The 25,686-nt window shown below is 36.0% G+C and overlaps 1 protein-coding gene across 2 annotated transcripts in view; it reads left to right on the top strand.

The window, feature by feature from the left end:
* Positions 1 to 25,686, top strand: part of RNGTT (RNA guanylyltransferase and 5'-phosphatase) — a 333,772-nt gene that overhangs the window by 36,564 nt on the left and 271,522 nt on the right. For both annotated transcript variants that reach the window (XM_042986788.1, XM_007076924.3), the window contains exons 3-6: positions 5,001 to 5,104; positions 5,202 to 5,290; positions 18,851 to 18,926; positions 20,221 to 20,461. In XM_042986788.1, coding sequence (XP_042842722.1) covers positions 5,001 to 5,104; positions 5,202 to 5,290; positions 18,851 to 18,926; positions 20,221 to 20,461 — 510 coding nt within the window. The remainder of the gene's footprint in view (positions 1 to 5,000; positions 5,105 to 5,201; positions 5,291 to 18,850; positions 18,927 to 20,220; positions 20,462 to 25,686) is intronic.

Here is a 25,686-nt window from a genome sequence, read left to right as displayed (position 1 = left end):
TGTAAAAATGTTGATACTACCCAAAGCAGTTTATACATTCAGTGCAATCCCAATCAGAATTACACCAGCATTCTTCTCAGAGCTGGAACGAACAACCCTAAAATTTGTATGGAACCACAAAAGACCCCAAATAGCCAAAGTAATATTGAAAAAGAAAACCAAAGCGAGAGGCATCACAATCCCGGACTTTAGCCTCTGCTACAAATCTGTAATCATCAAGACAGTGTTGTATTTGCACAAAAACAGACACCTAGACCAATGGAATAGAATAGAGAACCCAGAATTGGACCCACAAATGTATGGCCAACTAATCTTTGACAAAGCAGGAAAGAGTATCCAACAGAAAAAAGACAGTCTCTTTAGCAAATGGTGCTGGGAGAACTGGACAGCAACATGCAGAACAATGAAACTGGACCACTTTCTTACACCATGCACAAAAATAAACTCAAAATGGATGAAAGACCTAAATGTGATGGGAAGCCATCAAAATCCTGGAGTAGAAACCAGGAACAACCTCTTTGACCTCAGCCGCAGCAACTTCTTATTTGATGTTTCTGAAGGGGGTGGAAATAAAAGCAAAAATGAACTATTGGGACCTCATCAAGGTAAAAACCTTCTGCACTGCAAAGGAAACAGTCAACAAAACTAAAAGGCAACTGACGGAAGGGGAGAAGATATTTGCAAATGACCTATTGGATAAAGGGATAGTATCCAAAATCTATAAAGAACTTACCAAACTCAATGCCCGAAAAACAATCCATTGAAGAAATGGGCAGAAGACATGAATAAACACTTTTCCATAGAAGACATTCAGATGGCAAACAGACACATGAAAAGATGCTTAACATCACTCATTATCATGGAAATACAAATCAAAACCACATTGAGGGGCTCCTGGGTGGCTCAGTTGGTTAAGTGTCCGACTTTCGCTCAGGTCATGATCTCACGGTTCATGAGTTCAAGCCCTAAGTCAGACTCTGTGCTCACAGCTGGGAGCCTGGAGCCTGCTTCAGATTCTGTCTGCCCCCGAATGAATAAACATTTAGAAAAAACAACAACAAAAAAACTACATTGAGATACCACCTCACACTGGTCAAAGTGGCTAAAATTAACAACTCAGGAAACAACAGATGTTGGCACGGATGTGGAGAAACGGGAACCTTCTTGCACTGTTGGTGAGAATGCAAACTGATGTAGCTGCTCTGGAAAACAGTGTGAAGGTTCCTCAAAAAAATTAAAAATAGAATTACCCTGTGACCTAGCAATTGCACTGCTAGGAATTTATCCAAAATATACAGGAGTGCTGATTCATAGGGGTGCACATGTACCCCAATGTTTACAGCGGCGCTCTCAACAATAGCCAAATTATGGAAAGAGCACAAATATCCATCAACTGATGAATGGGTAAAGAAGATGTGGTTTTATATATACAATGGAATACTACCTGGCAATGAGAAAGAATGAAATCTTGCCATTTGCAATAGCATGGATGGAACTGGAGGGTATTATGCTAAGTGAAATAAGTCAGTCAGAGAAAGATAAGATATGTTATCATTCATATGTGGAATTTGAGAAGCTTAACAGAGGACCATGGGGGAAGGGAAGGGGAAAAAATAGTTTCAAACTGAGAGGGAGGCAAACCATAAGAGACTCTTAAATACAGAGAACAAACTGAGGGTTGCTGAAGGGGGAGGTAGATGGGGGTAGGGGGAGGTAAATGGGTGATGGGCATTAAGGAGGGCACTTGTTGGGATGAGCACTGTCTGTTGTATGTAAGTGATGAATCATGGGCATTTGCACTGTATACACTATATGTTAGTTAACTTGACAATAAATTATATAAAAAAAAAAGTTTGTTCCTTTTTATTGTTGAGTAGTAGTCAGTTGTATGGATGTATCATCAGGTTTATTTAACTCCTCCCATTGAGTGGTTAAATAACCATTTAACCAATTTGAATTATTTCCAGGTGTGGGGTATTGCACATAAAGCTCTTGTGAACATTCATGCACAGGTGTTTGTGTGAACAGTAGTTTTTGTTTTCCTGGAATAAATACTCAAGAGTATGATTGCTGAGTGCATGGCTAGTTTTACAATAAGTGCCAAACTATTTTTCTAAATGAAACATTATAATTTTTACATTATTCGGACATAATGCTGATTAGTTTCCTAGGACTTCTGTAACAAATTACCACAAACTGGGTGGTTTAAAACATTTGTTCTCTCACAGTTCTGGACACCAGAAATTCTAAATCAAGGTGTTGCAAAGTTTTGCTCCTTCTGGAGGCTTGGAGGGAGAATCTTTTCCGTCCTTTTCTCCTAGCTTCTCGTGATTGCCTGTGATCCTTGGCATTCCTTAGCGTGAGCTCTGTGGGTTGTCTCTCTTGTTACCATTCTTCCTGTGTGTGTCTGTCCAAATTTCTGTCTTTTAAAGACACCCTAATCCAGTATGACCACATCTTAACTTGAGTGTATTTGTAATGATCCTATAGCCTGTTTCCAAATAAGGTCACCTTCACAGGTTCTAGGAGTTAGGACTTGGACATATCTTTTCAGGGGACGTAATTCAGCCTTTAATACTAATCTTTGTACTCTTCCATTCTAGTACATTCAGCAAATATTAGTACCCATTATGTGCAAGTCTTTTTTTTTTTTTTTTGTATGTTTATTTGAGAAAGAGAGAGAGAGGATTCAAAGCAGGTGCTGTGCTGACAGCAGAGAGCCTGATGTGGGGCTCGAACTCAAGAAACTGAGATCGTGAACTGAACTGAAGATGCTTAACCGACTGAGCTACCCAGGTGCTCTGCATTATGTGCAAGGCTTCTATCATGAGTTAGAAAAATTGCCATTTAGATTTGAAAACCTCTTACTTATCCCTTTTCTTGGTGTAGTTTTCTTGAGTCTTTATATGTTAATATTTTTTTATTTTAGCTTGTAAACTTTTAATTTTTATTTTCATTATCAGTAATCATATTGAAAATTATAGTTTGAGTTTAGAAGCCACATAGCCTGGCTTTGATTTCCAGTTTGCCCCTTACAACTTTGTGGGCAAGTTACGTATCTCTTCCTGTTTTCAGTTTCCTCATCTGTAAATAAAGTAATAAAATTAGTGCATAGGAAGCATGTAGAATAGTGTTTGGCACGGAGGAAGGACTTCATTTAAATCTCACAAGAATTCTATGAGATAGATACTGTTAATATGCTTACTTCAGGGATTGGGATTATTATGAAAAATATGTGTATGTAATATATGTATGTATGTATGTGTATGCAAACAGATTCACACACAAATATGTTATCCACACAGACATATCACATACACACATGTACATATATATGGGGTTCTGGGCAATTAAGTCCTATAGTACAGTTTCTCAGTTTCCCTGGCTAAACTATTCCTGTGTGTTTAGAAAACTCATATTTTCTTGCTTATCACCACTTTTCATCCATTTGTTATTTTGGACCTGTAGACACACAACACGGGTTCTAATTCTAACTCACTGAGCAGCTGTATTAATAAGCTCTAAATGTTTGTGTTTGACAATACATGTCCTCTGAAGGAATTAAGATCACTGCAGAAGGTATGTGGGAAGAGTAGTAGGCCCAGGTGGGGCAGATTGTAGAAATTGCTATCAAAAATACACTTCTATAAGTAAGAGCTCATCTGATGGGTAGACCTATCTCTCATCTGCATTTGAACTAAGGAATCTGGAGACATCAGTGGAGTACATTATGGTAGCTAATATTTTAGAAACACACAGTTTTGTCAGTTTTGTTGTATATGAAATATAAACGTTTTTGCCATTTTTTTGCTCTCTAATAATGGAGTCAAATTATGTATTCCTGTGTCCTTTAGGCACATCCAATAATAGGTACTCAATAAAAGCAATAGCAATGAAAGTGAGAAAAATCACAGTTTAAGAAGTATGGATTATTTCTCTTGCCATTCTTCCCAGAGAGTATATACTTCAGAATGAAGTGGAAGATGTATGAATTAACTCTTCTTTTACTTGGCTCAGTTCAGGTGTGCATTTCTTTTCAAAAAAAAAATTTTTTTTTAACATTTATTCATTTTTTGAGAGTGAGAGAGACAGAGCATGAGCAGGGGATGGGCAGAGAGAGAGGGAGACACAGAATTAGAAGCAGGTTCCAGGCTCTGAGCTGTCAGCACAGAGCCCGACGCGGGGCTCAGACCCACGGATCTCAAGATCATGACCTGAGCTGAAGCCACCTAGGCACTCCTCAGGTGTGCATTTCTTAGTGAGACTATCTTACTAGTCTGAATGTGATTCTAGTTGTTAATTATTTTTTAAACCAGTTGGCCCCTGATCATAAGCCAACTTAGTGCTGAACGGAAGAAATAATGATTTTTGTTCCAATGCAGGAAGAAAAACTGCTGAGAGATGGGATTAAGTCTTCAGTGAATTGCACAATTATGGCCATGAGCCCTGTTCTTCATTGATTATTTAAGGGATTTACAAGAGAATTTTGACTGTACACACTTTTTGCCTTATCTAGTACTCACTTTAGCATTTAACTGCCTAGCATGTGATGTTGTGATAGCTTCTTGGAATGCTGGGTTGATGTGTGCCTGCAGCTTGAGTGGGGTACCTTTTAGATGGAAGCCTTTCCTGTTTTATCATCTTGTCTAGTAAATCATAGGTGGAGTGGGAGATGCAGAAAATGATATCCACGTTGGTTTTTTTTTTAGGTAGACTTTTATGATGTTGAAATGGAGTAGGTTTTGTTTATGTTCTTGTTCCATCGTTAGTTTGGGGGTTAATTTATTTCATTTAGTGCCTGCTAAGTTCTAGTGCCTTGAATAAGACTTAAGTGAGTGATGCTTTTGTTGTCAGTAGTTCGTTGGCAGAACTAAAATCTCCCTCAATATAGATGGATGAAGCTGGAGTATTGCCATTTAGTCAGTTTGTTTTGGAACAAATTCAGTTACTAGTAAATCTGCCCTTTTTCTTTTCTTTTCTTTTCTTTTCTTTTTTTTAAGGTTAAAATGGGCTTGTTAGTGGACCTAACAAACACTTCAAGGTTCTATGACAGAAATGACATAGAAAAAGAAGGAATCAAATATATAAAACTTCAGTGTAAAGGGTAAGTCATGTATTAAATTTGTATAATATTGAAACCTTTTGCTGAAATTTCAATTTCTTCTTTTTCAAAAAAAAAAAAAATGTTTCCATATTACTAGACATGGTGAGTGCCCTACAACTGAGAATACCGAGACATTTATTCGTCTGTGTGAGCGGTTTAATGAAAGAAACCCACCTGAACTTATAGGTATGTTTGGCTTTACCACTGTTTGAATATTTTATTTTGTGATTGAGTTTCCATTTTCTTTTTTGCAGGTGAGGTGATATGGAAGTTTTTTTGTTTTCTTTTTTAAGTAATTGCTAGCAAGTATTTATTAAAGTAATAGACTAACTTTTGTAAACTATGGAATACATTTTTGTAATTTTTATATTTTTCAAGATAAAACCCTAAGTGCCCCTCTTCGGGTATACTATTGGGAAAGTTTCCCTTAAACACTACATAGTTGCTTTTTATAAGATTGCATTTTATACTGTGTATTGTGAAACTTTCTTTTCCCATTCAGTATTGTATTTCTGAGACTAATCCATGATGATGTATGTAACTGCGGTTCATTTTTGCTGCCGTATAACATGCCATCACGAATACACTACCATTTATCCATTCTGTTGATGGACAGTCATTTCAGCAGATATTTATTGTTTGCTACTCTTTGCAAGATGTAGGCTCTTGGAACATATTAGTGAAGAAAACAAAGTCTCTGCTCTTCTGGAGCTTATATTTTAGTGTGGGGGGGGGGTGGAAAAGGTGAGGGGAGGTGGAAGGCAGGCAATAAACAAATGTATTAAATAAGAAAAAAAAAAGACAGTTACTTAAAATGACATTTGGTTTATTTTCAGTTTTTCTCCCCCCCTGTTTTAAACAGTACTACTAGGAATGGCTTCTAGAATTTTTAAGGTTTGATTTTTAGCTTTGAATCTTTGTTCTTTCTGGTATTTATATTGTCATATGGCCTGAATTGATCTAATTTAAATATTTTCTATATAACCAATTCTTTGTTTTAGCACAGCTTATTGAATAATTTTTTCTCCTGATATCTAAATGCCGTAAATTAACTTTGTATATGTTCTATTGGAAAATTTTTCCAATTCATTTGCCTTTTAGTTTTCAAGTAATATTTTAAAACTTTTTTGTTAATATATTTTCTTTTGCGATTTCTCCTTTTTGAAGTCGTAAGCAGCTAGTATTTTCTCTATTCAGGTTATTAACTGAAAAACTACTAGGACTGGTAAGAAAGTTGGACACAGATAAATAAGATAATATATTTGGACACAGATAAATAAGAAAGCATCAACTTTCTTGCAAATAAACAGCAAATAGGAAGTAAAATTAGAGGGGCATCCAGGTGGCTCAGTTGGTGAAGGATCTGACGTTGGCTCAGGTCATGATCTCATGGTTCATGAATTCAAGCCCTGCATTGGGCTCTGTCCTCTCAGCGTGGAGCCTGCTTCGCTCCTCTGTCTCCGTCTCTCTCCCTGCCCCTCCCTTGCTTGTGTGTTCTCTTTCTCTCTCAGAAATAAACATTTTTAAAAATAAAATTAGAGAATGGTCTTATTAGTAATAGTGGTTAACGTTTATTGAAGATTTATTTTCTGCTGGTCACCCTGTAAACCATTTTACATACATTATTCATTTTCTTTTCACAGTAATCCTATTGAGTAGACATTATTGTCACCTCCATTTTATGATGAGAAACAGGCTTGGAAAGATTAAGTGACTTGCTCAAGGTCATTCACACAGCTAGTAATGGTTACAGCTTAGATCATATCCTCAGCAATCTGAGTTGTAAGTTCACACTCTAAACCACTTCTCTTTTCTGTAATGGAAGTATGAGATACCAAAGAATAAAGTTATTAAGAAGCGTAGGAGGTCTTTATGAAGGAAATATACCTGGATATTAAAAGACCTGAAGAAATAGACATTTGTCTCCACTAATTCCAATTTTTAATGTAATTCTAATCCCAGAGAGACTTTGGAAGAATTACTATGAATTTTTTCTGTTTGTAAAATTAACTGTTGCCATGGAAGACAACATACATTGAGCACGGAGAAAACTTGTTTGGCAAATCAAACAGGCAATATTATGAGCAAGAAAATTTTGAGAAACAAAAGTAATGAGGGGATTGTCCTTACCAGTTATTAAAGCATAGGGTAAAGCAGTGGAAACTACAGAAGTTCCCTGGTGGTGGAGGAGATGTTTTTTAAATCATAGGGGGAAGGTGTGATTATTCAACAAATGGTGTTGAGAAAATTAGCCCAGTATATAATAACATATATTTTAGATGAATTAAATACTTTTAAAAGGACTTGTAAGAAGATAGGAGAACATACAGGTCAGCATTTATTTATTTCCAGAGTAAGGTAGGATATTCCAAGTATATTATCAAAGGGAGAATCCATAAATATTTTTTTAGGAGTGTGCGTGGACTGTTTGCATCAGAATTACCTGAGGATGTTTATTAGAAATGTTTGTTTAAAAAATAGTTTTAGGGCCTCATCCTGGACCTACATAATCAAAAACTCTGGGGCTGAAGCCTAGGAATCCAGTTGTTCTTTTTTTTTTTTTTTTTTTTATTCTTGAGAGAGAGCGAGAGAATGAGCGAGGGAGGGGCAGAGCGAGAGAGGGACACAGAATCTGAAGCAGGCTCCAGGCTCTAAGCTGTCAGTACAGTCTGACTCAAACCTATAAGCCATGAGATCATGACCTGAGCCAAAGTTGGACACTCAACCAACTGAGCCATCCAGGTGCCCCCTAGGTGATTTTTTTTAATGCACACTTAAATTTGAGAGCTGCTGTCAAGAATTAAAGTGTGTCATTTATTAGTAATAATAGTAACTGCTGCTATAAATGAATGTTTATTCTTTGCCTGGCAGACATGATGGGAAACTTTAAATGAATGAATGAAGTGAATGAATGTAATCCTTATAACAACTATGTAGTATGTGGTGGTATCCCCATTTTACAGATAAGGAAACTAATAAGTCTCAGTGAAATTAAGTAGCTTGCCCATGGTCACACATCTAGTAAATATTTAAGCCAGGTTTTTAATCCAGTTTTTGATTTCAAAGTTCAAATCTCTAGTTAGTTGCTACCCTGTTTTCTAGATTAACTCATGAAAATGAAAAAAGAATTTCTGTACTACCAAACAGAATGGAAACAGAGCAAAAAGATTATTTGATAAGTTTGGAAAAATATTTCAAGCATATGACAGATAAAAAATATGTACAAAGAGATTTTATAATCCAATGGGCAAAAGAGTCATTCTTCAATGGAAAAATATGGAAAACAATGAAAATGCAACTTACAAAAAATGAAATATAAATAGCCAAGAAACATGAAAAAAATTTTTTATTTGTTAACAAAAGCTACAAAACAAAATATATGTTGTTACCGTCTGCTGTTACATTGGCAAAGATTTAAAAAAATTTTAATGTCAAGGATTGGATACATTGGATGTACTTATACATGGTTAATTAGAGTGTTAATTGATACTGCTTCTCTGTAGAGACAATTTGGTGGGATTTCTCAAGATCTTTAAAAGCGTTTAGATACTTTTGACTCATCAAGACTACATCTAAGAATTCATTTTAAGGAAGTAGAGATGGACATAAAAATTTATGTGAAAGGAATTTCATCACAGCTTTGTTTTTTTTCTTAACTAAAAAAATTTTTTTTATTAATGTTTGTTTATTTTTGAGAGATAGAGGGACAGCATGAGTTGGGGTGAAGCAGAGAGACAGGGAGACACAAAAACTGAAGCAGGCTCCAGGCTCTGGACTGTCAGCCCAGAGCCCCATGCAGGGCTCCTCACGAACTGTGAGATCATGACCTGAGCCGAAGTTGGACTTTTAAGTGACTGAACCACCCAGGTGCCCCTTTAATTTAAAAAAATTTTTTTTTTTTTATTTTTGAGAGAGTGTAAACGGGAGGGGCAGAGAGAGGGGGGACAGAGAATCTGAAGCAGGCTCTGCGCTGACAGCAGTGAGCCTGATGTGGGGCTTGAGCTCCCGAACTGTGAGATCGTGACCTGAGCTGAAGTTGAATGCCCAACTGACTGAGCCACAGGTTCCTCCATCACAGCTTCATTTGTAATAAAAACTGAGAACAGCTTACATATCTGATAAACGCAGGCATTTATGTCATACACTATGGAACTGTTAACAGGAGAACAATAACATGGAAATATATGACATACAGTACTGTGATATGTGTGTATATATTTACACATTGACAAAAATATATGTAATGAGTACACATATATACACCTATATTTAGGTGCACAACCAGAAGATATAGCCTGAAAGAGTATTGAGGCTTTTATCTGAGTGACAACTGTTTCTGCATTTGAGAGAAGCTATCATAGGGGTAAATGCTAACTGTACTTAAAGAATTCAAAGGAGGGCAATGTATTAACATCTGGAAACAGATGTCATAGTTCCAGAAAGATTAACTCTCTCAGGTTTAGGAAAACAAGTTGAACCTTGTAATAAATTATCCATTTGTATTGTTGAGATAATTTTTATATAGTTGATATATTTAAATCAGTTGCAGTCAATATTCTTTTTTGTTTAATGTTTTATTTTAGAGAGCGAGAGTGAGCATGAGTGGGGGAGGGGCAGAGAGAGAAAGAGGGAGGGAAGGAGGAAAGGAGGGAAGGAGGGAGGGAGGGAGGGAGGGAGGGAGGGAGGGAGGGAGGGAGACCGAGGATCTGAAGTGGGCTGTACTCTGACAGCAGAGAGCCCGATGTGAGGCTCAAATTAACAAACTGGAAGATGATGATCTGAGCCGAAGTCAGATGCTCAGCCAACTGAACTACATTATTCTTAATGTCTGCATTGCTCCATCCTAGGGCAATGGGAGCCCTTTCAAGTTGGTTTCTGTATTCTTTTGTTATCATCCATTAGTCTTTGATGGTTTCCTTGTTTTCTGGCACATGATGTTTTCCAGACCTGGAATCAGTTATTTTTCCAAGGAGATTGGTTCCTTTTAGTGGTTCCTATTTAGAACATAGTATTTAGAGATATACTTGGTGTTAGAGACCATTCCATAATTAAACACATTAACATTTCGGCAGTTAAATGTATGAATATTCTATTGATGCTAAGTGGGAAAAATAGACTATAAGTAATGTCACATCAGTTCAGGTCAGGTTTTGTCTCCAAAATGATTTACCAAAAACCTTAATTTTTTTTAGAGCTTTTTAATGAAATTAAAGTTACAAATAAGGGATTATGGAACTATAATACATTTGTTTGCGTGTACATATTTGTTTGCATGTACAGAAATAATTCTGACAGTAAGAATTTTGTGGACTGGAGAAATCTAAATCTGTTTTGTGTTAAAAGGGAAACAGCTGATTTCTTAAATGGTTGATTATGTATAATAGATACATAATTAATGCCTGTAATTAGGTATTTCCAGTTATAAATATTGTAACAGATTTGTGAATGTGTATTTTCATGAGTAGAATACATTTATTTTGGCCAAAAACTTTTGGTTTAATAAAGATATTTAAGGGGTGTCTGGGTGGCTCAGTCGGTTAAGCATCCGACTTCGGCTCAGGTCATGATCTCGCGGTCCGTCAGTTCGAGCCCCGCGTCGCGCTCTGTGCTGACAGCTCGGAGCCTGGAGCCTGTTTCAGATTCTGTGTCTCCCTCTCTCTGACCCTCCCCCGTTCATGCTCTGTCTCTCTCTGTCTCAAAAATAAAACGTTAAAAAAAAAAAAGATCTTTAAGATGGTACATAGTAAGTTCTTAATAACTGTTTGTTTCCTTTTCCTCTTTGTTGCTCACTTAGATCAGGGTGTTTCAACCTCAGTGCTACTTGCATTTTGGAGTGGATAATTCTTTATTTTGGGAGGCTCTCTTGTGCTTTGTAGTAGGTTTAACAGCATCCCTGGCCTCTACCCACTGGATGCTAGTGACACCCTACCAGTTGTGACCATTAAAATGTCTCCTGACATTGCCAGATGTCCTCTGGGAAGAAGCACTGATTTAGATTGATCAGATAAGTTTTTTGATCTTAAAAATTAATTTATCTGACTAGTCAGATAGAAAGGTAATTGTGTATATTGAAATCAGGCTTTATTTAAAAAGGTAGGTTGCCACTTGCCCTTTATAAGTCACCCCTTTCCTAATTTGTATTTATTTATCCAGGATGTATGTTTCTATTGTTACAGCTCATCTTTCTCTCCTTTTGCTGGGGAGATTGTTTCTTGATTTGATTTTTAAAGAACTGTGGTTTTCCCGTAATACATATGTTAGTGTTAATATTTTTTGACATGTCATATAAATTTATTTCATTGTATTAGCTTACTTGGAAAATGAAAACAAATTTGAATAAGTTGACTTGAAATCGTTAATAGTGAACCAATCTTAAGATATGAACTCTGCTTTACTTGCCACTAGGTGGACCCATTCTCATAATGAACTGAGGAAAACTGAAAAAAAAATTTTTTTTTTAACACTGAAGATCTATCATTCTAAACTTGTAGTATACTACTTAATTAATGGAATTTTTTTAATATCAAATATATAATCTTCCAAATTTTTCTGTAGAGATTTGTTTTGGTGAAGGTTTTTGTAATATTACTTTAAAACTCAAGTCATTTTGGGGCAAGTCATTTGGGTGGCTCAGTTGGTTAAGCATCTGACTTTGGCTTGGGTCATGATCTCTCAGTTCTTGAGTTTGAGCCCCACATCAGGCTCTGTGCTGACAGCTCAGAGCCTGGAGCTGGCTTCGGATTCTGTCTCTCTCTCTTTCTTTGCCGCTCCCCACTTGCACTCTGTCTCTCTCTCACTGTCTTCAAAAATGAATAAACATGAAAAAAAAGAAGTTGTCAAACTTAAAAAAAAAAAAAACTCAAGTCATTTATTAATGTTTTGAAGTATAATAAGACTAAAACTTTATGTGTTTGCATAACAAAGAATCTTGAATATTAAAAGCCATGGTACTTTTTAAAATTATATTTCATGACTTAATCATGTCATTGCCAATTTTCCTTTCATTTTCTATTCATAAAAATATTTTATGTTGCTAGAGTAAAAATTAGATGCAAAAACAGTGGTTTAGGTGAGAAACAGATTTAAAGTTAGAATATTTTTTGCTTACTTTGGTTTAAAATATGAAGTAGAAAGAAAATGTACATGTTAGGTTAGGTTCATGTTGGGCAGAAAAGTCTGTACAGCTAACTTTGTGTAACTTTTGAAACCCCCCCTTTTTTTTTTTTAACGTTTATTTATTTTTGAGACAGAGAGAGACAGAGCATGAACGGGGGAGGGACAGAGAGAGAGGGAGACACAGAATCCGAAGCAGGCTCCAGGCTCTGAGCCATCAGCCCAGAGCCCGATGCGGGGCTCGAACTCACGGACCGCGAGATCATGACCTGAGTTGAAGTCGGATGCTTAACCGACTGAGCCACCCAGGCGCCCCATTGAAATCCCTTTTCTTAAAAAGCAATGGAGATGATGGACTTTGTAGAGTTTCATGATTACAGTCATTTATTTCTAAGGGCTGTCTTTTTCTGTTCAAGGTTGATCTCTGTTTTTAATCCCTTTTCTTCAGAAACTTCATTTCAGTTGTATCTTTGTTATCTATTATTGTCAACCTCTGTGATTTAAGCAGGTCCTTCTTAGCCTGTAAACATATCTAAGTCTCTAATGTTAAATGATACCTCATCCCCTCAAGAAAACCCTTCCCCTTCCACTTCCCAGCTGATTTTTTGAAAGATTGATTTGAATCCATATTTTCCCATTCATGCCATTGCAATGTGGAATCCCCCCAATGCACTCTTAGTCAAATAGTGATTATTAGTTCTTATCATTATGTGGCATTTACACAGTTGGACACATGTCTTGAAACTTCCTCTTTTTTTGTTGAACATGACCTCATGTTCTTTTTGTTTTCTTGACCCTGTGATGGTTTATTCTTAGTCTTTTTTTTTTTTTAAAGTAGATTTCCCCCCTTACTTATTCTTGAAAGGTTGGTTTTCCTCAGATCTCATTAATTTTCTTCTCTTATTTTACATACCCATTCTTAGTGATCTTATCTATACCATAGACCCCTTCCATAGTTGACTATTGATTATCGATTATTGGTTTATTGATTATTCTTTAATCTGTAATTCTAGCCACACCTCTCTGCGAAGCTCTTTGCCATCATTTCCAAATACTTGTAGGTCCCAAAAGGACCTTAAACTCCTCACCACCAGCTGTACTCATTGCCTTGTTCTAACCTAGTCACTGGTACCACTGCCCAATTAGTCACCCACGTCACAAACCAGAGACTCCTTTTACATCTTTTCTCTGTGTTGATTGTCATTCACCCCTCAGATTGGAGGTTCTGCCGTTTTTTTTTTAAAGCTTTTATTTTTTATTAAAATTTTTTTTAATGTTTATTCATCTTTGAGAGACAGAGAGAGAGACAGAGCATGAGTGGGGAAAGGGTAGAGAGAAGGAGGCACAGAATCCAAAGCAGGCTCCAGACTCTGAGCTGTCAGCACAGAGCCCAGTGCGGGGCTTGAACTCATGAACTGTGAGATCATGACCTGAGCTGAAGTCAGACACTCAGCTGACTGAGCCATCCAGGTGCCCCTGGAGGTTCTGCTTTAAATGTCTCTTCAGTCTACCTTCTCTCATTATCCCCATCACCATGACCCTTGTTGTTTAGACCCTTATCTCTCACATAAATTACTGAGATGGCTTCTTTAGTGTTGTTCTTGCTTTCATTGTTGCCCTTCTGTTGAGCTGCCATTGGAGAGTGTTTTCTAAAACATGATAATTTTATTGCCATGCTTAAAAAATTTTAGTATCTCTCCATCTCTCCATTGCCCTTATAATCTCTAGTATGGTACACAAGTTTCTTCAGAATGTTGACCCTTTCATTGTCTCCAACTGCATTTGGTATTACTTTCTTATTTTCCATGTTTTAGCCATTCTGATTCATTTATAGTTAGCCATATGTAGTGTTTTGATTCATATATATTTTTATTTGCACGGATTGCTCCTGTCTGCAGTTCCTTTGTATCCTTGTTAGTTGAGTGTTGTTCATTGGCTGAAGTTTTTATTTTAAATTTTAATGATTATTTACTATGAATGTAGAAATAGGTGATTTGGTTTAGTTGGTGGTAACTCTAAGATACGGGTTTTTAATTTTTTTTTTTAAGTAGCAAAAACCTTCTTTTGGAAAGAACTCTTACCCTGTTACAGAAATGACATGAAAATGATACTTTCTTGGTATACCTTTAGAAACGTATTAAAGTTACAACATTTTTGATGGAGTCAATTGCTGAAAACAAGGCCACACTGATGAACATTAATATTTAGAATATGTAATTAATGCCAATTGCAGACTTATATCAGCATCTCACTTCAACATCTAGTTTTAAAAACAGTCAACATTATTGAGGTTTTTAATAAACTGCATGTACAATTTAGTGGTGTAGATACCCATGAACCTACAGCCAAGGTTCAGCACATTTGTGTCCATCCTCTCTACAACTCTTAGTTGTAGATTAGACAATTTCTTTCTATTTTCTATAATTATAGGTTGTATTTTTTTAGAATTTGTTTTAGTTGAAATATATTTGACATATGACATTGTGTAAATTTAAGGTTTGTAATGTGTTAATTTGATGTATTTATACATTGTAATGTGATTGCCATTGTAACAATAACTAACACCTCTATCACATTATGTAATTATTTTTTCTTTTTAGTGGTTGGAATAATTTAAATTGTAGTTTCTTTGCAAGTTTGATGGTCATAATATGGTATTGTCTGTATTCACTATACTGTGCATTAGATCTCCAGGTCTTATTTGCTACTCATTGCAAGTTTGTATCCTTAAATAACCCTGTCCTGTATCACCCCCCTCACCCCCCATTTTCTGGTAACCACCGTTTTACTCTCTATTTTTATAAGTCTGGCTTTTTTAGGTTTCACATATAAGTAATATTGTACGATACTTGTCTTTTACTGTCTGACTTACCTCACTTGTTAGCACAATATACTCAAGTCCATCTCTGTTGTTGGAAATGGAAATATTTCATTCACACCCACCCACACACCCCACATCTTCTTTATTCATACATTCATCTGTTGATGGGCACTTATATCGTTCCATATCTTGGCTATTGTGAATAATGATGCAATAAACATGGAAGTGCGTATATCTCTTCAATATCCTATTTTCATTTTCTTTAGGTATATGCCCAGAAGTGGAATTGCTGGATCATATGGTAGATCTATATTTAATTTCTTGGAGAACCTCCATAATGTTTTCCATAGTGTTTGAACCAATGTATATTCCCACCAACAGTGTCTGAGGGTTCCCCCTTTCCTCACATCCTTGCCAATACTTACTCTTGTTTTCTTGATAGCCATTTAAAAGGTGTGAGGTGATAACATCATTGTGGTTTTGATTTGCATTTCCCTGATGATTATCGATGTTAAGCATCTTTTCATATACCTCTTGGCCGTTTGAATGTCTGTAGAAAAATGTCTATCAGATCCTATGCCCATTTTTTAATTGGCTTGTTTTTTTGTTAATGAGTTATATGAGTTCTTTATATATTTTAGATATTAGCCTGTTATCTGATGTATGGTTTGCAAAATTTCTTTCCCATTCTATAGGTTGCCTTTTCATTTTATTGTTTCTTTCTTTTGTGCAGAAACTTTGAAGTTTGATGAAGTTCCATTTGCTTTGGTTATTTGTGGTTTTCGTGTCATATCCAAAAAATCATTGGCAAGACCAATGTTGAGTAGTTTCTTCCCTATGTTTTCTTCTATGAGTTTTATGGCGTTGGGTCTGATGTTTAAGTCTTTGATCCATTTGGAGTTAATTTTTGTGACTGGTGTAAGATAGGGGTCTGGTTTTATTTTCTGCATGAACACCATTTGTTGAATAGACTGTCATTTCCCTATTGAGTGTTCTGGCTTCCCTTGTCGAATATTAGTTGACCGTATATGCCGAAGTTGAATTCTAGGTTACCTGTTATGTTCTGTTGGCTTATATGTCTCTTTTTATGCCAGTACATACTGTTTTTATCACTGCTGTTTTGTAGTATAGTTTGAAATCAGGAAGTGCAATACCTCCAGTTTTGTTATTTTTCTTCAGGGTTGCTTTGGCCATAATTATTCCATACAATATTCTGTATTCATAATTCCATACCAATTGTTGAATATTTTAGAATTTTATGTAAATGAAATTTGTATACATACTTTTTTGTTTTCTGCTGCTCTCACACAGCATAAAGGTTTTGAAATCATCCTCATTGCATTTATTACTAATTCATTTTTATGGCTGAGTAGTAGTTATTGCATGGACATACTACATATTTACCCTTTCACCTGATAATTGACATTTGGGATGTTTACAGTTTTTGGCCCATTATAAATAAAGTTGCTGTGGACATTCATCTTTATATGTGTCTTTGCACATAGATTTTTATTTTACTTTGGTAAATAACCAGGAATAGAATGTTTTGGTCATTTGATTTAGGTGTATGTTTAACTTTTTAAGAAACTGCTAAACTGTTTTCTAAAGTGATTAACTGTTCTCTTAAGTGATCTCTAAAGGATGTAAAGGATTTTACATTCCTACCAGCAGTGCATGAGAGTTTTAGTTACTGTACATCCTCACTTACATTTGATATGGTCAGTCTTTTCAATTACATTGTGGTTTTAGTTTGCATTTTCATGAAAATTAATTTCTTGTACTTCTTGACCATTTACACATATCATTTTGTAAAACATCTATTTAAATCTCTTGCCCAGTTTAAAAAATATTAGGGTGCTTGTGTTATTGAATTGTAAGAGTTCTTCACATATTTTGGATATAAGTCCTTTATCAAATATATGTAACTTGAATATATTCTGTGGCTGGTGTTTTTATTTTTTTAATGACATCTTTTAAAGAGCAAACATTTGCCATCATGAAGTAGTCCAATTTTTCAATATTTCCTTTTATTTCATGTTTTGTCTAAGAAGTCTTTTCTTACATTAAAGTTGCAAAGGTTTTCTCCCATATTTTCTTCTAGAAGTTTTGTAATTCTAACTTTATTTTATTTCTGTATTTGATTTTGGTTACCCTCTATCAGGATGCTTTGTATACAAAGAGAAGAGTAGTTTGTTAAGAAGGTATAGTCTTAAATGTCAGGATATCCTTCCATTAAACAGAGATAACAGGACAGGCTTCATTTTTGAGGTTTGCAAGAAAAGTGAGTTAATCTGGAAGTAATGTTATGTTAGTAGTGTCCACCAAGCTGTTTTAATTGCCTTTTCAAAATAGTTAAAATAATTTAAAAATGCAGTCAGGGGGCGCCTTGGTGGCTAAGTTGGTTAAGTGTCCAACTTTTGATTTCGGCTTACGATCTTGCGGCTTCATGGGTTCAAGTCCTGCATCCGGCTGTGTGCTGGCAGCGTGGAGCCTGCTTGGGATATTCTCTCTCCCTCTCTCTCTCTTTCTCTCTCTTTCTCTCTCTTTCTCTCTCTTTCTCTCTCTTTCTCTCTCTTTCTCTCTCTTTCTCTCTCTTTCTCTCTCCCGTCTCCTCTTCCCCCCTTTCTCTCTGCTGCTCCCCGACTGGTGCTGTGTCTGTCTCTCTCAAAGTAAATAAATAAACTTAAAAAAAAAATGCAGTCATTTTTGGAATTTATGAAACTCATTTGCAGCTTTTTGGAATGTAGAGGTAGGATCACACTAATCTTGAAAATATCCTGAAAAATAAATTCCTTTTTCTCAGGTTTTTCTGAAAATTTATTTTCAATCTTGTAAGGTAATGTAAAGATGCTATCGTTTGGTTTCTAAGAGAACTTCAAAGTAGTTTTATTTTTATAATACTTACTATCCATTAGTCAAATGTTTTCTATATCCGGTGAAGTATCCTGTGTGTGTGTGTGTGTGTGTGTGTGTGTGTGCGCGCGCGCACGTCCATCCTTTAGAGTTGTGTGTTTGATAAAAATACCTTCTTGGGTGCCTGGGTGGCTCAGTCAGTTGAATGTTTGGCCCTTGATTTAGGCTCAGGTCATGATCCCGGGGTCACGGGATTGAGCCACACGTGGGGCTCTGCACTGAGTGTGGAATCTGCTTAGGATTTTCCCTCTCTCCCTCTCTCCCTCTCTCCCTCTCTCCCTCTCTCCCTCTCTCCCTCTCTCCCTCTCTCCCTCTCTCCCTCTCTCCCTCTCTCCCTCTCTCCCCCTCTCCCTCTCTCCCCCTCCCTCTCCCTCTCCCTCTCCCTCTCTCCCCCTCCCTCTCCCCTCCCCCTCCCCCTCTCCCCCTCCCCCTCCCCCTCCCTCTCCCCCTCCCCTCCCCCTCCCCCTCCCTCTCCCCCTCCCTCTCTCCCTCTCCCTCTCCCTCTCCTTTCCCCTCCCTCCTTCCCTCTCTCTCTCTCCCCCTCCCTCCTTCTCTCCCTCCCTCTCTTCCCCTTTCTCTCCCTCTCTCTCCCCTCTCTCACTAAAATTAAAAAAACAAAAACAAAAACCCAGCCTTCTTATTTAGAGTGCTTGGAATCATTTAGTTTTAAATCTTTAGATCTTAGAGATAATTTGTAACCAATATATACTAAACTTCTAGCTAGTGCTTTAAATTAGATTCTAAGCAAGTTAAATTGACAAGTTACTACTAATAAGAGAGAGCCAGGTTTTTAAAAATGTAATTTTATAAAATCATTAAAATGTTTTGATTGCAGGTCGGAATTTTAAGATGTGGTTTCTGAAGTGATAATTTTAAACCAAGGCTACTTTATTTTCTAGGTGTTCATTGTACCCATGGTTTCAATCGCACTGGTTTCCTCATATGTGCCTTTTTGGTGGAGAAAATGGATTGGAGGTATTTGTTTCTTATTATAATGGCAGAAGACTGGTAATTGATAAAAAGTGTATTAATTTTTTAGTTTTATCATTTTATATTGCTAAATTTTTGGTGAAGTCATGACTAAAAATTTGAAGTGGTTTTCATTTTAGACTTGGTTAATCTTTAGAATACCATTTATTACCTGGTGTTTTGTACTAAGTAGCATTTTAGTTGAGTGCTTATGGATTTTTATATACTATGTATTTTCTTTTCCAGATTTTTTCACATACTCCAGAATTATCAGAGATACTTTTTTTTTTTCTTCAATATTTTGTTTACATTCACCTTTGGAAGTTACTACTGTTGTTATTGTTCTGTTCTTTTTTTTTTTTTTTTTTTTTTTTTTTTAAAGTAAGCTCTGTGCCCAAAGTGCCGCTCGAAATTCACGACTCTGTCAAGAGTCAAATGCTGTTTGGGTGGAGCCAGCTAGGAATCTCTTATTCGTTTTTTTTTTTTAATAATACCTTTTTAAAATAGCTGTAGAATATTAGGAAAAACTTAGAATGGTATGTGGAGGAAGTATTTTTGAGACAGAGTTACTTTCTTTGAAGCATGCCTTTATTGAAGTGATCCTGAGAGATTAGAACCTTTGTTGCCTGAAATTCCTTAGGGATATGGAATATTACTCCCTGAACTTTCTTGTTTACTGATTGAGTGTCATCATTTTTGCTAATGAAGCCTTTCACACAGTAGGTCCTTCTCTGAATATAATCAGCTGAAGTACACATGTGATGGTATATTTCCCTGTTTATATGTTCTCAGCTGCGTATCTTCTGGCTTTGACTTTCTGGGCTTTCAGGTGCTTTTCACAATAACCCCAGGCTCCTGTGTCAGCCCTGCCCTATGCTTAGCCTCTGTCTGATGATGACCTTTGCTCTTGTTAACGTGGGTCTGTTGAAAGTTCTTAAAAGCTAGCAGACTTTTACTTTTATTCATATGGCTATTCACATTTCTTTGATTTCCCTTAGAGTCAGACCTCAACCTTCAAGGCTTTATTTAAAATTTTTCACAGACTTTACCCAGATCTCTTCTATATACTCATTGCAGCTTACCTCTAGGTTTTAGGAATTATCAATGTATCTTATATTAAATCTATTTCAGAAGGAATTTGTCCCTTAATAGATTGAATGCCTTGGGAGTGGGGACTGTGATTTGTCAATTTAATAAATGTATTATACTTCATTTGGTGTATGAAATAGAAAGAGTGAGTTTTGATAAATCTGCAGAAACGAAGAGTAGTGAGGAAACTCCGTGGTGTTTGTTTTCATAGTATTGAAGCAGCAGTTGCTACTTTTGCTCAAGCCAGACCACCAGGAATTTATAAGGGCGATTACTTGAAAGAACTTTTTCGTCGCTATGGTGATATAGAGGAAGCACCACCCCCACCTCTATTGCCTGATTGGTGTTTTGAGGATGATGAAGAAGAAGATGAGGATGAAGATGGAAAAAAGGAATCAGAACCTGGGTCAAGTGCCTCCTTCGGCAAAAGGAGAAAAGAACGGTTAAAACTGGTAATGTTTAAAAATATTATAGTCTTTACTTTTTTCTTCTGCAGGTTTATTGAGATTTATGTGTTTGTTTAGCTGGATTTATAAGGTTATTTCATTCTGGCTGTTTCTAAAGATTCTTGATAGCCATGAGTCTCCCTTTTCTATGGGAAAAGTTTAAGTTCATCTTGTTTTGTTTCTTAGGTAAACTAAAGAACTTTTTTTTTTTTTTATTTTATTTAAATCAAATTAACATACAGCATAATAGTGGTTTCAGGAGTAGAATTTAGTGATTTCTCACTTACATATAACACCCACTGCTCATCCCAGCAAGTACCTTCCTTAATGCCCATCACTCATTTAGCCCATCCCCCAAAGAACTCTTACATGTTAGATTGAGAATTTACTATTTTTTTCTTTTTTTTTTGCAAAGTATTGGGTGATTCCAACTACATAGGAAAATTTTTGCTAATGATCTATAAAATTGTCACATAGTTAAAATACCTTTACATATAAATTCTGCTCCTCCTCGTGGGTGATACTTTCATATTTTCTGTAAAGTTGAACTGAGAAGACTCTTCTGTGGACAACTCCCATTAATCTTCTTGATTCTATGCACAACTCCCATTAAAAGGCCAAACAAAACCATTAGGAGTTCTCTTTTCTTGGGGGTTCAGGAGAGACGCTGAAAAGGAAAGTACTGGTTGTGCATACGCAAGTATATGGTATAGTCCAAAGGGACAGTGTGGAGATAATTAAATTTAATGAAGTTAATAATTAAGGAACGTGGGATATCATAGTTGAGCAGTAAAAGTCTACAAGTCATTAGTAGGCAATGATTCACAGGCAAGGATTTTATGTAAATCATATAATATAGTCATTTGGGCTTTTAAGACAAAGTCCCTCTTTGAAAAACATTGTTTTAATATGTACTTACATATTTCAAACTTCAAGACTTTGAGGCCACTGAAAAGTGTTCATTGCTTTGAAACATAGAAGTAATTAAAAAACTTATTCTGTTAGTATAACTCATTGGTTAATGAATCACATACCTAGAAAAATAAGAATCACATTCTAAAGAAGGGCTAATAGCATAACATAGCATAGATGATTACTTTCTTTTAGTATCATTTTTTGTTCAACTATATTTTTAAGAACAACATTAAATATGAACATATATATGCCTGATGTGTTTTTTAATTACAATATAGTACTTGTATAAAAGAGTTTAAAGAAAAGAGTTAATATTTTGCAAAATATACTAAAGTTTGCAGGTTCCTTTTTTTTCCCCCCAGAAGCAGGGGACTTTAAAAATGACAATTATTTTATAATATCAAGTATTATTAAATGTCTATAGTTGCAAGTGAGCTTCAGCAGCACTAAGAGAAACATAGCCAAGATGGGCACGTTTCTTTCAGGAAAATAAATAACATTTAAAATAAAATCCTAAATCTTGTTTCCCTACTATGATTGTGGATTTACCTATTTCTCTTTCTAGTTCTGTCAAGTTTTGCTTTATGTATTTGGAGTGATATTTAGTTTATACAAATATGTGTAAAGGATTATTGTATTTTCCCAGTGTCTTCACTTTTAGCATTGGAAATATCTAATGTTAGTATGATTGCACAAACATTCTTTTGGATAGTGTTCATATGGATTATCTTTTTTTCTATCCTTTTGCTTTCAAACATTATCTTTTATTTAAGGTATGTCTTCTTTAAGCATTGTGGTGTTGGCTTTTATTTATCCAGTGAACAGTTTTTGCCTTATTGGAGTATTTGGTCCATACACATTTATTTTACTGATGTAATTAGATTTAAAGCTTAGCAGTCTCCCCTCCCAACCTCCCACTTATGGTATGTTCTTTTTATTTTTCTTTCTTGTCTTCTTTATGCTTAATTGTTTTTATATCCCCCCAACCCATTGCTTGGTAGTTATACATTCTTTTACTGTTATTTTAGTAGTTATTCAAGATTTCAGTATCTGGGGGCACCTGGGTGGCTCAGTAGGTTAAACGTCTGACTTCGACTCAGGTCATGATCTTGTGGTTTGTGGGTTCGAGCCCCGCGTTGGGCTCTGTGCTGACAGCTCAGAGCCTGGAGCCTGCTTCAGATTCTGTGTCTCCTCCTCTCTCTGCCCCTCCATGCTCATGCTCTGTCTCTCTCTGTCTCTCAATAATAAATAAACATTAAAAAAGAAAAAAGATTTCAGTATCTGTCTTGGACTTGTTAAAGTCTGGTATATATTAGTACTTTTGCCACTTTTTAAACAATGCAAGAATCTTTGATTCCGTTTACCTCTTCCTGCCTTTTTGGTATTGTGTATCTTAATTCAACATGCATTTTAAACTCCATAAGGCATCATCCTCGTCATCATTTTGTACAGTGAATGTTTATTAGATATACTTATCTAAATATACATATTTATCCTTTCTTGTGTTCTTCTTTCTTTCATATATTTTTATGGTTCCATTTGGATAGTTTTTCTTCTAACTGAAGAGTTCCCTTTAGTATTTTCTTTAATGTGGGTCTGTGCAACACATTCAGTATTTATGTAAGAATGTCTTTTCTTGTTGTCATTTTGAAGAATGTTTGTTCTCAGTGTAGAATTTTGGATTGGCACTTTGAAGATACTCCATAATCCATTTCTATTAAGAAGTTGCTTCTTGGGGTGCCTGGGTGGTTCATTTGGTTTGACTTTGGCTCAGGTCATGATCTTGTTCATGGTCTGTGAGTTCCAGCCCTGCAGTGGGCTCTGTGCTGACAGCTCAGAGCCTGGAGCCTGCTTTAGATTCTTTGTCTCCCTCTCTCTCTGCCCCTCCCCAGCTCATGCTCTGTCTCTCTCTCTTTCAAAAATAAATAAGCATTAAAAAAATTGTTTAAAAAAAAGAAGTTGCTTCTCTGAAGCTAATTTCTTTTGTTTTTGATTTTCAACACTTTTACTATGATATTTCTACTTGGAGTTTTCTTTGTGTATTTATCCTGCCTTCTATTTATAGTGATTCTTGAATCTACTGTTGGATTTGTTGTTGTTATTGTTAGTTTTAGACAATTCTCAGGCATTATATCTTCAAATATGGTTCAGATCCATTCTTTTTCCCTTTTCCTTCTGAGACTCACCCAGTAGGCTTTTCCCCCCACTTCTCCTACTGTTTCTTATGTTCTTTTCTATATTTTCCACTTTTTTTTTTTCCAGTTTTCAAACTGGATATTCTCTTCTGACCTATCTTCCAGGGTACTAATGCCTCTGTAGCTATAAGCTGATGTTAAATCCATCCATTGAGTATATAATTTCAGTTATTTTACTTTCACTTTTGGAATTTTCATTTGAGTTTTAAAACAGTTTTCAGTTTCTCTGTTGGAATTCTTCATCTTATCATTTAGTTTTTTGAATTTATTAATTCCAGTTATTTTAAAACCTTGTCAGATGACTAATTGATGTAGCTCTCTTCTAGGTCTTTTTTAGTTTTTCTTCTCATGTCCTTTCGATTTCTATTCAGTTGTTTCTTTTTTGGCATACCTGCATATTTGTGATTATTAGACATTAGGTCTGAGAAATTGTAGAAATAATTTGAGAATAAAATGTTTTCTTCAGAGAACATTTACTTTTGTTGCTACACAGTGTTAGGAATAGAGCATCTTAGTCAGGATTGAATTATTTAGAAACTAGTCTTTAGTTTTGGGGGGCCGGTTTCTTTTTGATGCAACTGAATTCTTAGAGTATAGACCTTTGGGGATCCTAACTGAAAGCCTGGAGAAATAACCAGGAGCTTTCCTCCTCAGGGGCCTGGAGCTCCAGTTTTTATTTTCCCATTCCTGTGATATTCTTGAAAGCTGTGTTTACCTTCCTAGGTACCATTTTGAAAACAGTGCCTGTAGAGGAAATTCTATACCAAATGTCTAGCTCACCTCTCTGGGTTCCTTTCCTTCTGAGTTCTTGGCCCGTCAAGCTCTTACTGCCTTTGTGATTCTCCAGGGTCTTCAAACAGGTGATTTTAACATTTTATCTAGCTTTTTCTCGTGGCTGCAGAATTGATCTCAATAAGCTAGTCTGCCATTGCCAAAACCAGAAATCTTCCCTTCTCTTGTTTTGGAGAAAGCGGGTAGCTTTGATTTCAAAGCACTTAGGTAGTTTTTTCCCCCTCTTTTCAAATCATACTCATAAATTCTAAAATTGTTAAATATATTTTTTACTTATTAAAAGTAGTATACTTACATTAAAGAAAATTTGAAAACTAAAAAAACAACTTAAAATTCTTCAACCTTTGTCTTACCACTGGCATTTTGTCATCTTAGAAGAATTTCTTCCCATTTACTTCCCTAGCTTAAAAGTGTACACAAATGGCATAAAGATCAATTTTTTTTAATAAAATAAAAATACAAACATCTAGAAATGTATAGAGTAAAAAGTGAAGGTCTTTTCACTCCCACTCCCAACTGTTCTCTACTTTTTGATTATCCTTCTAAATACTTATTGTCCTATGTATTTATATATACATATGTTGAGTTTTGGCCCTATGCTCTCCACCCTCTTGTAATGTAAATGTATTTTTCTGCAGCTTTTTTAAAAACTTGGATGTCTTTTTTTTTTTTTTTTAAGATTCTTTATTATTTTGAGAGAGGGAGAAAGAGAGCACGAGTGGGAGAGGGGCAGAAAGAAAGGGAGAGAGAGGATCCCAAGCAGATTCCGTGCTGTCAGTGTGGAGCCTGAACTCACCAACTGTGAGATCATGACCTGAGCTAAAGTTAAGAGTTAGAAGCATAACCAACTGATCCACTCAGGCACCTCTGGATATCTTTTCTTAGTACATTTTTAACTACTTCATTCTTTTTAGGTAATACCAGAGGGAGCAGTTTATAAAAAGCGAACAGAACATTTGTTTGCAAGATGAGAGAAGATATCAATCTATAAAATAATGACCGACTATTAGGAAAAAGAACCAATTAGAGACGTTGGAAATGATAATTAACCCCCCTCCCCGGGCACCTGGGTGGCTCAGTAGGTTAAGTGTCAGACTCTTGATTTCGGCTCAGATCATGACCTCATGGTTCATGGGTTCGAGCCCCATGTTGGGCCTTGCACTGACATTGCAGGGCCTGCTTGGGATTCTTTCCCTCTCTCCTTCTCTTTCTGCTCCTCCACCGCTTGCTCTTTCTTTCTCAAAAATAAACAAATAAACTAAAACCAAAGCAAAACAAAACAAAAAACCAACCTAACAACCCCGCAGGTGGGTTGGATAGCAGAATGAA

Source organism: Panthera tigris, chromosome B2 (genome assembly GCF_018350195.1).
Source record: "Panthera tigris isolate Pti1 chromosome B2, P.tigris_Pti1_mat1.1, whole genome shotgun sequence".
NCBI classification, from domain to species: domain Eukaryota; kingdom Metazoa; phylum Chordata; class Mammalia; order Carnivora; family Felidae; genus Panthera; species Panthera tigris.
This window is presented reverse-complemented; position numbering and strand designations above follow the sequence as displayed.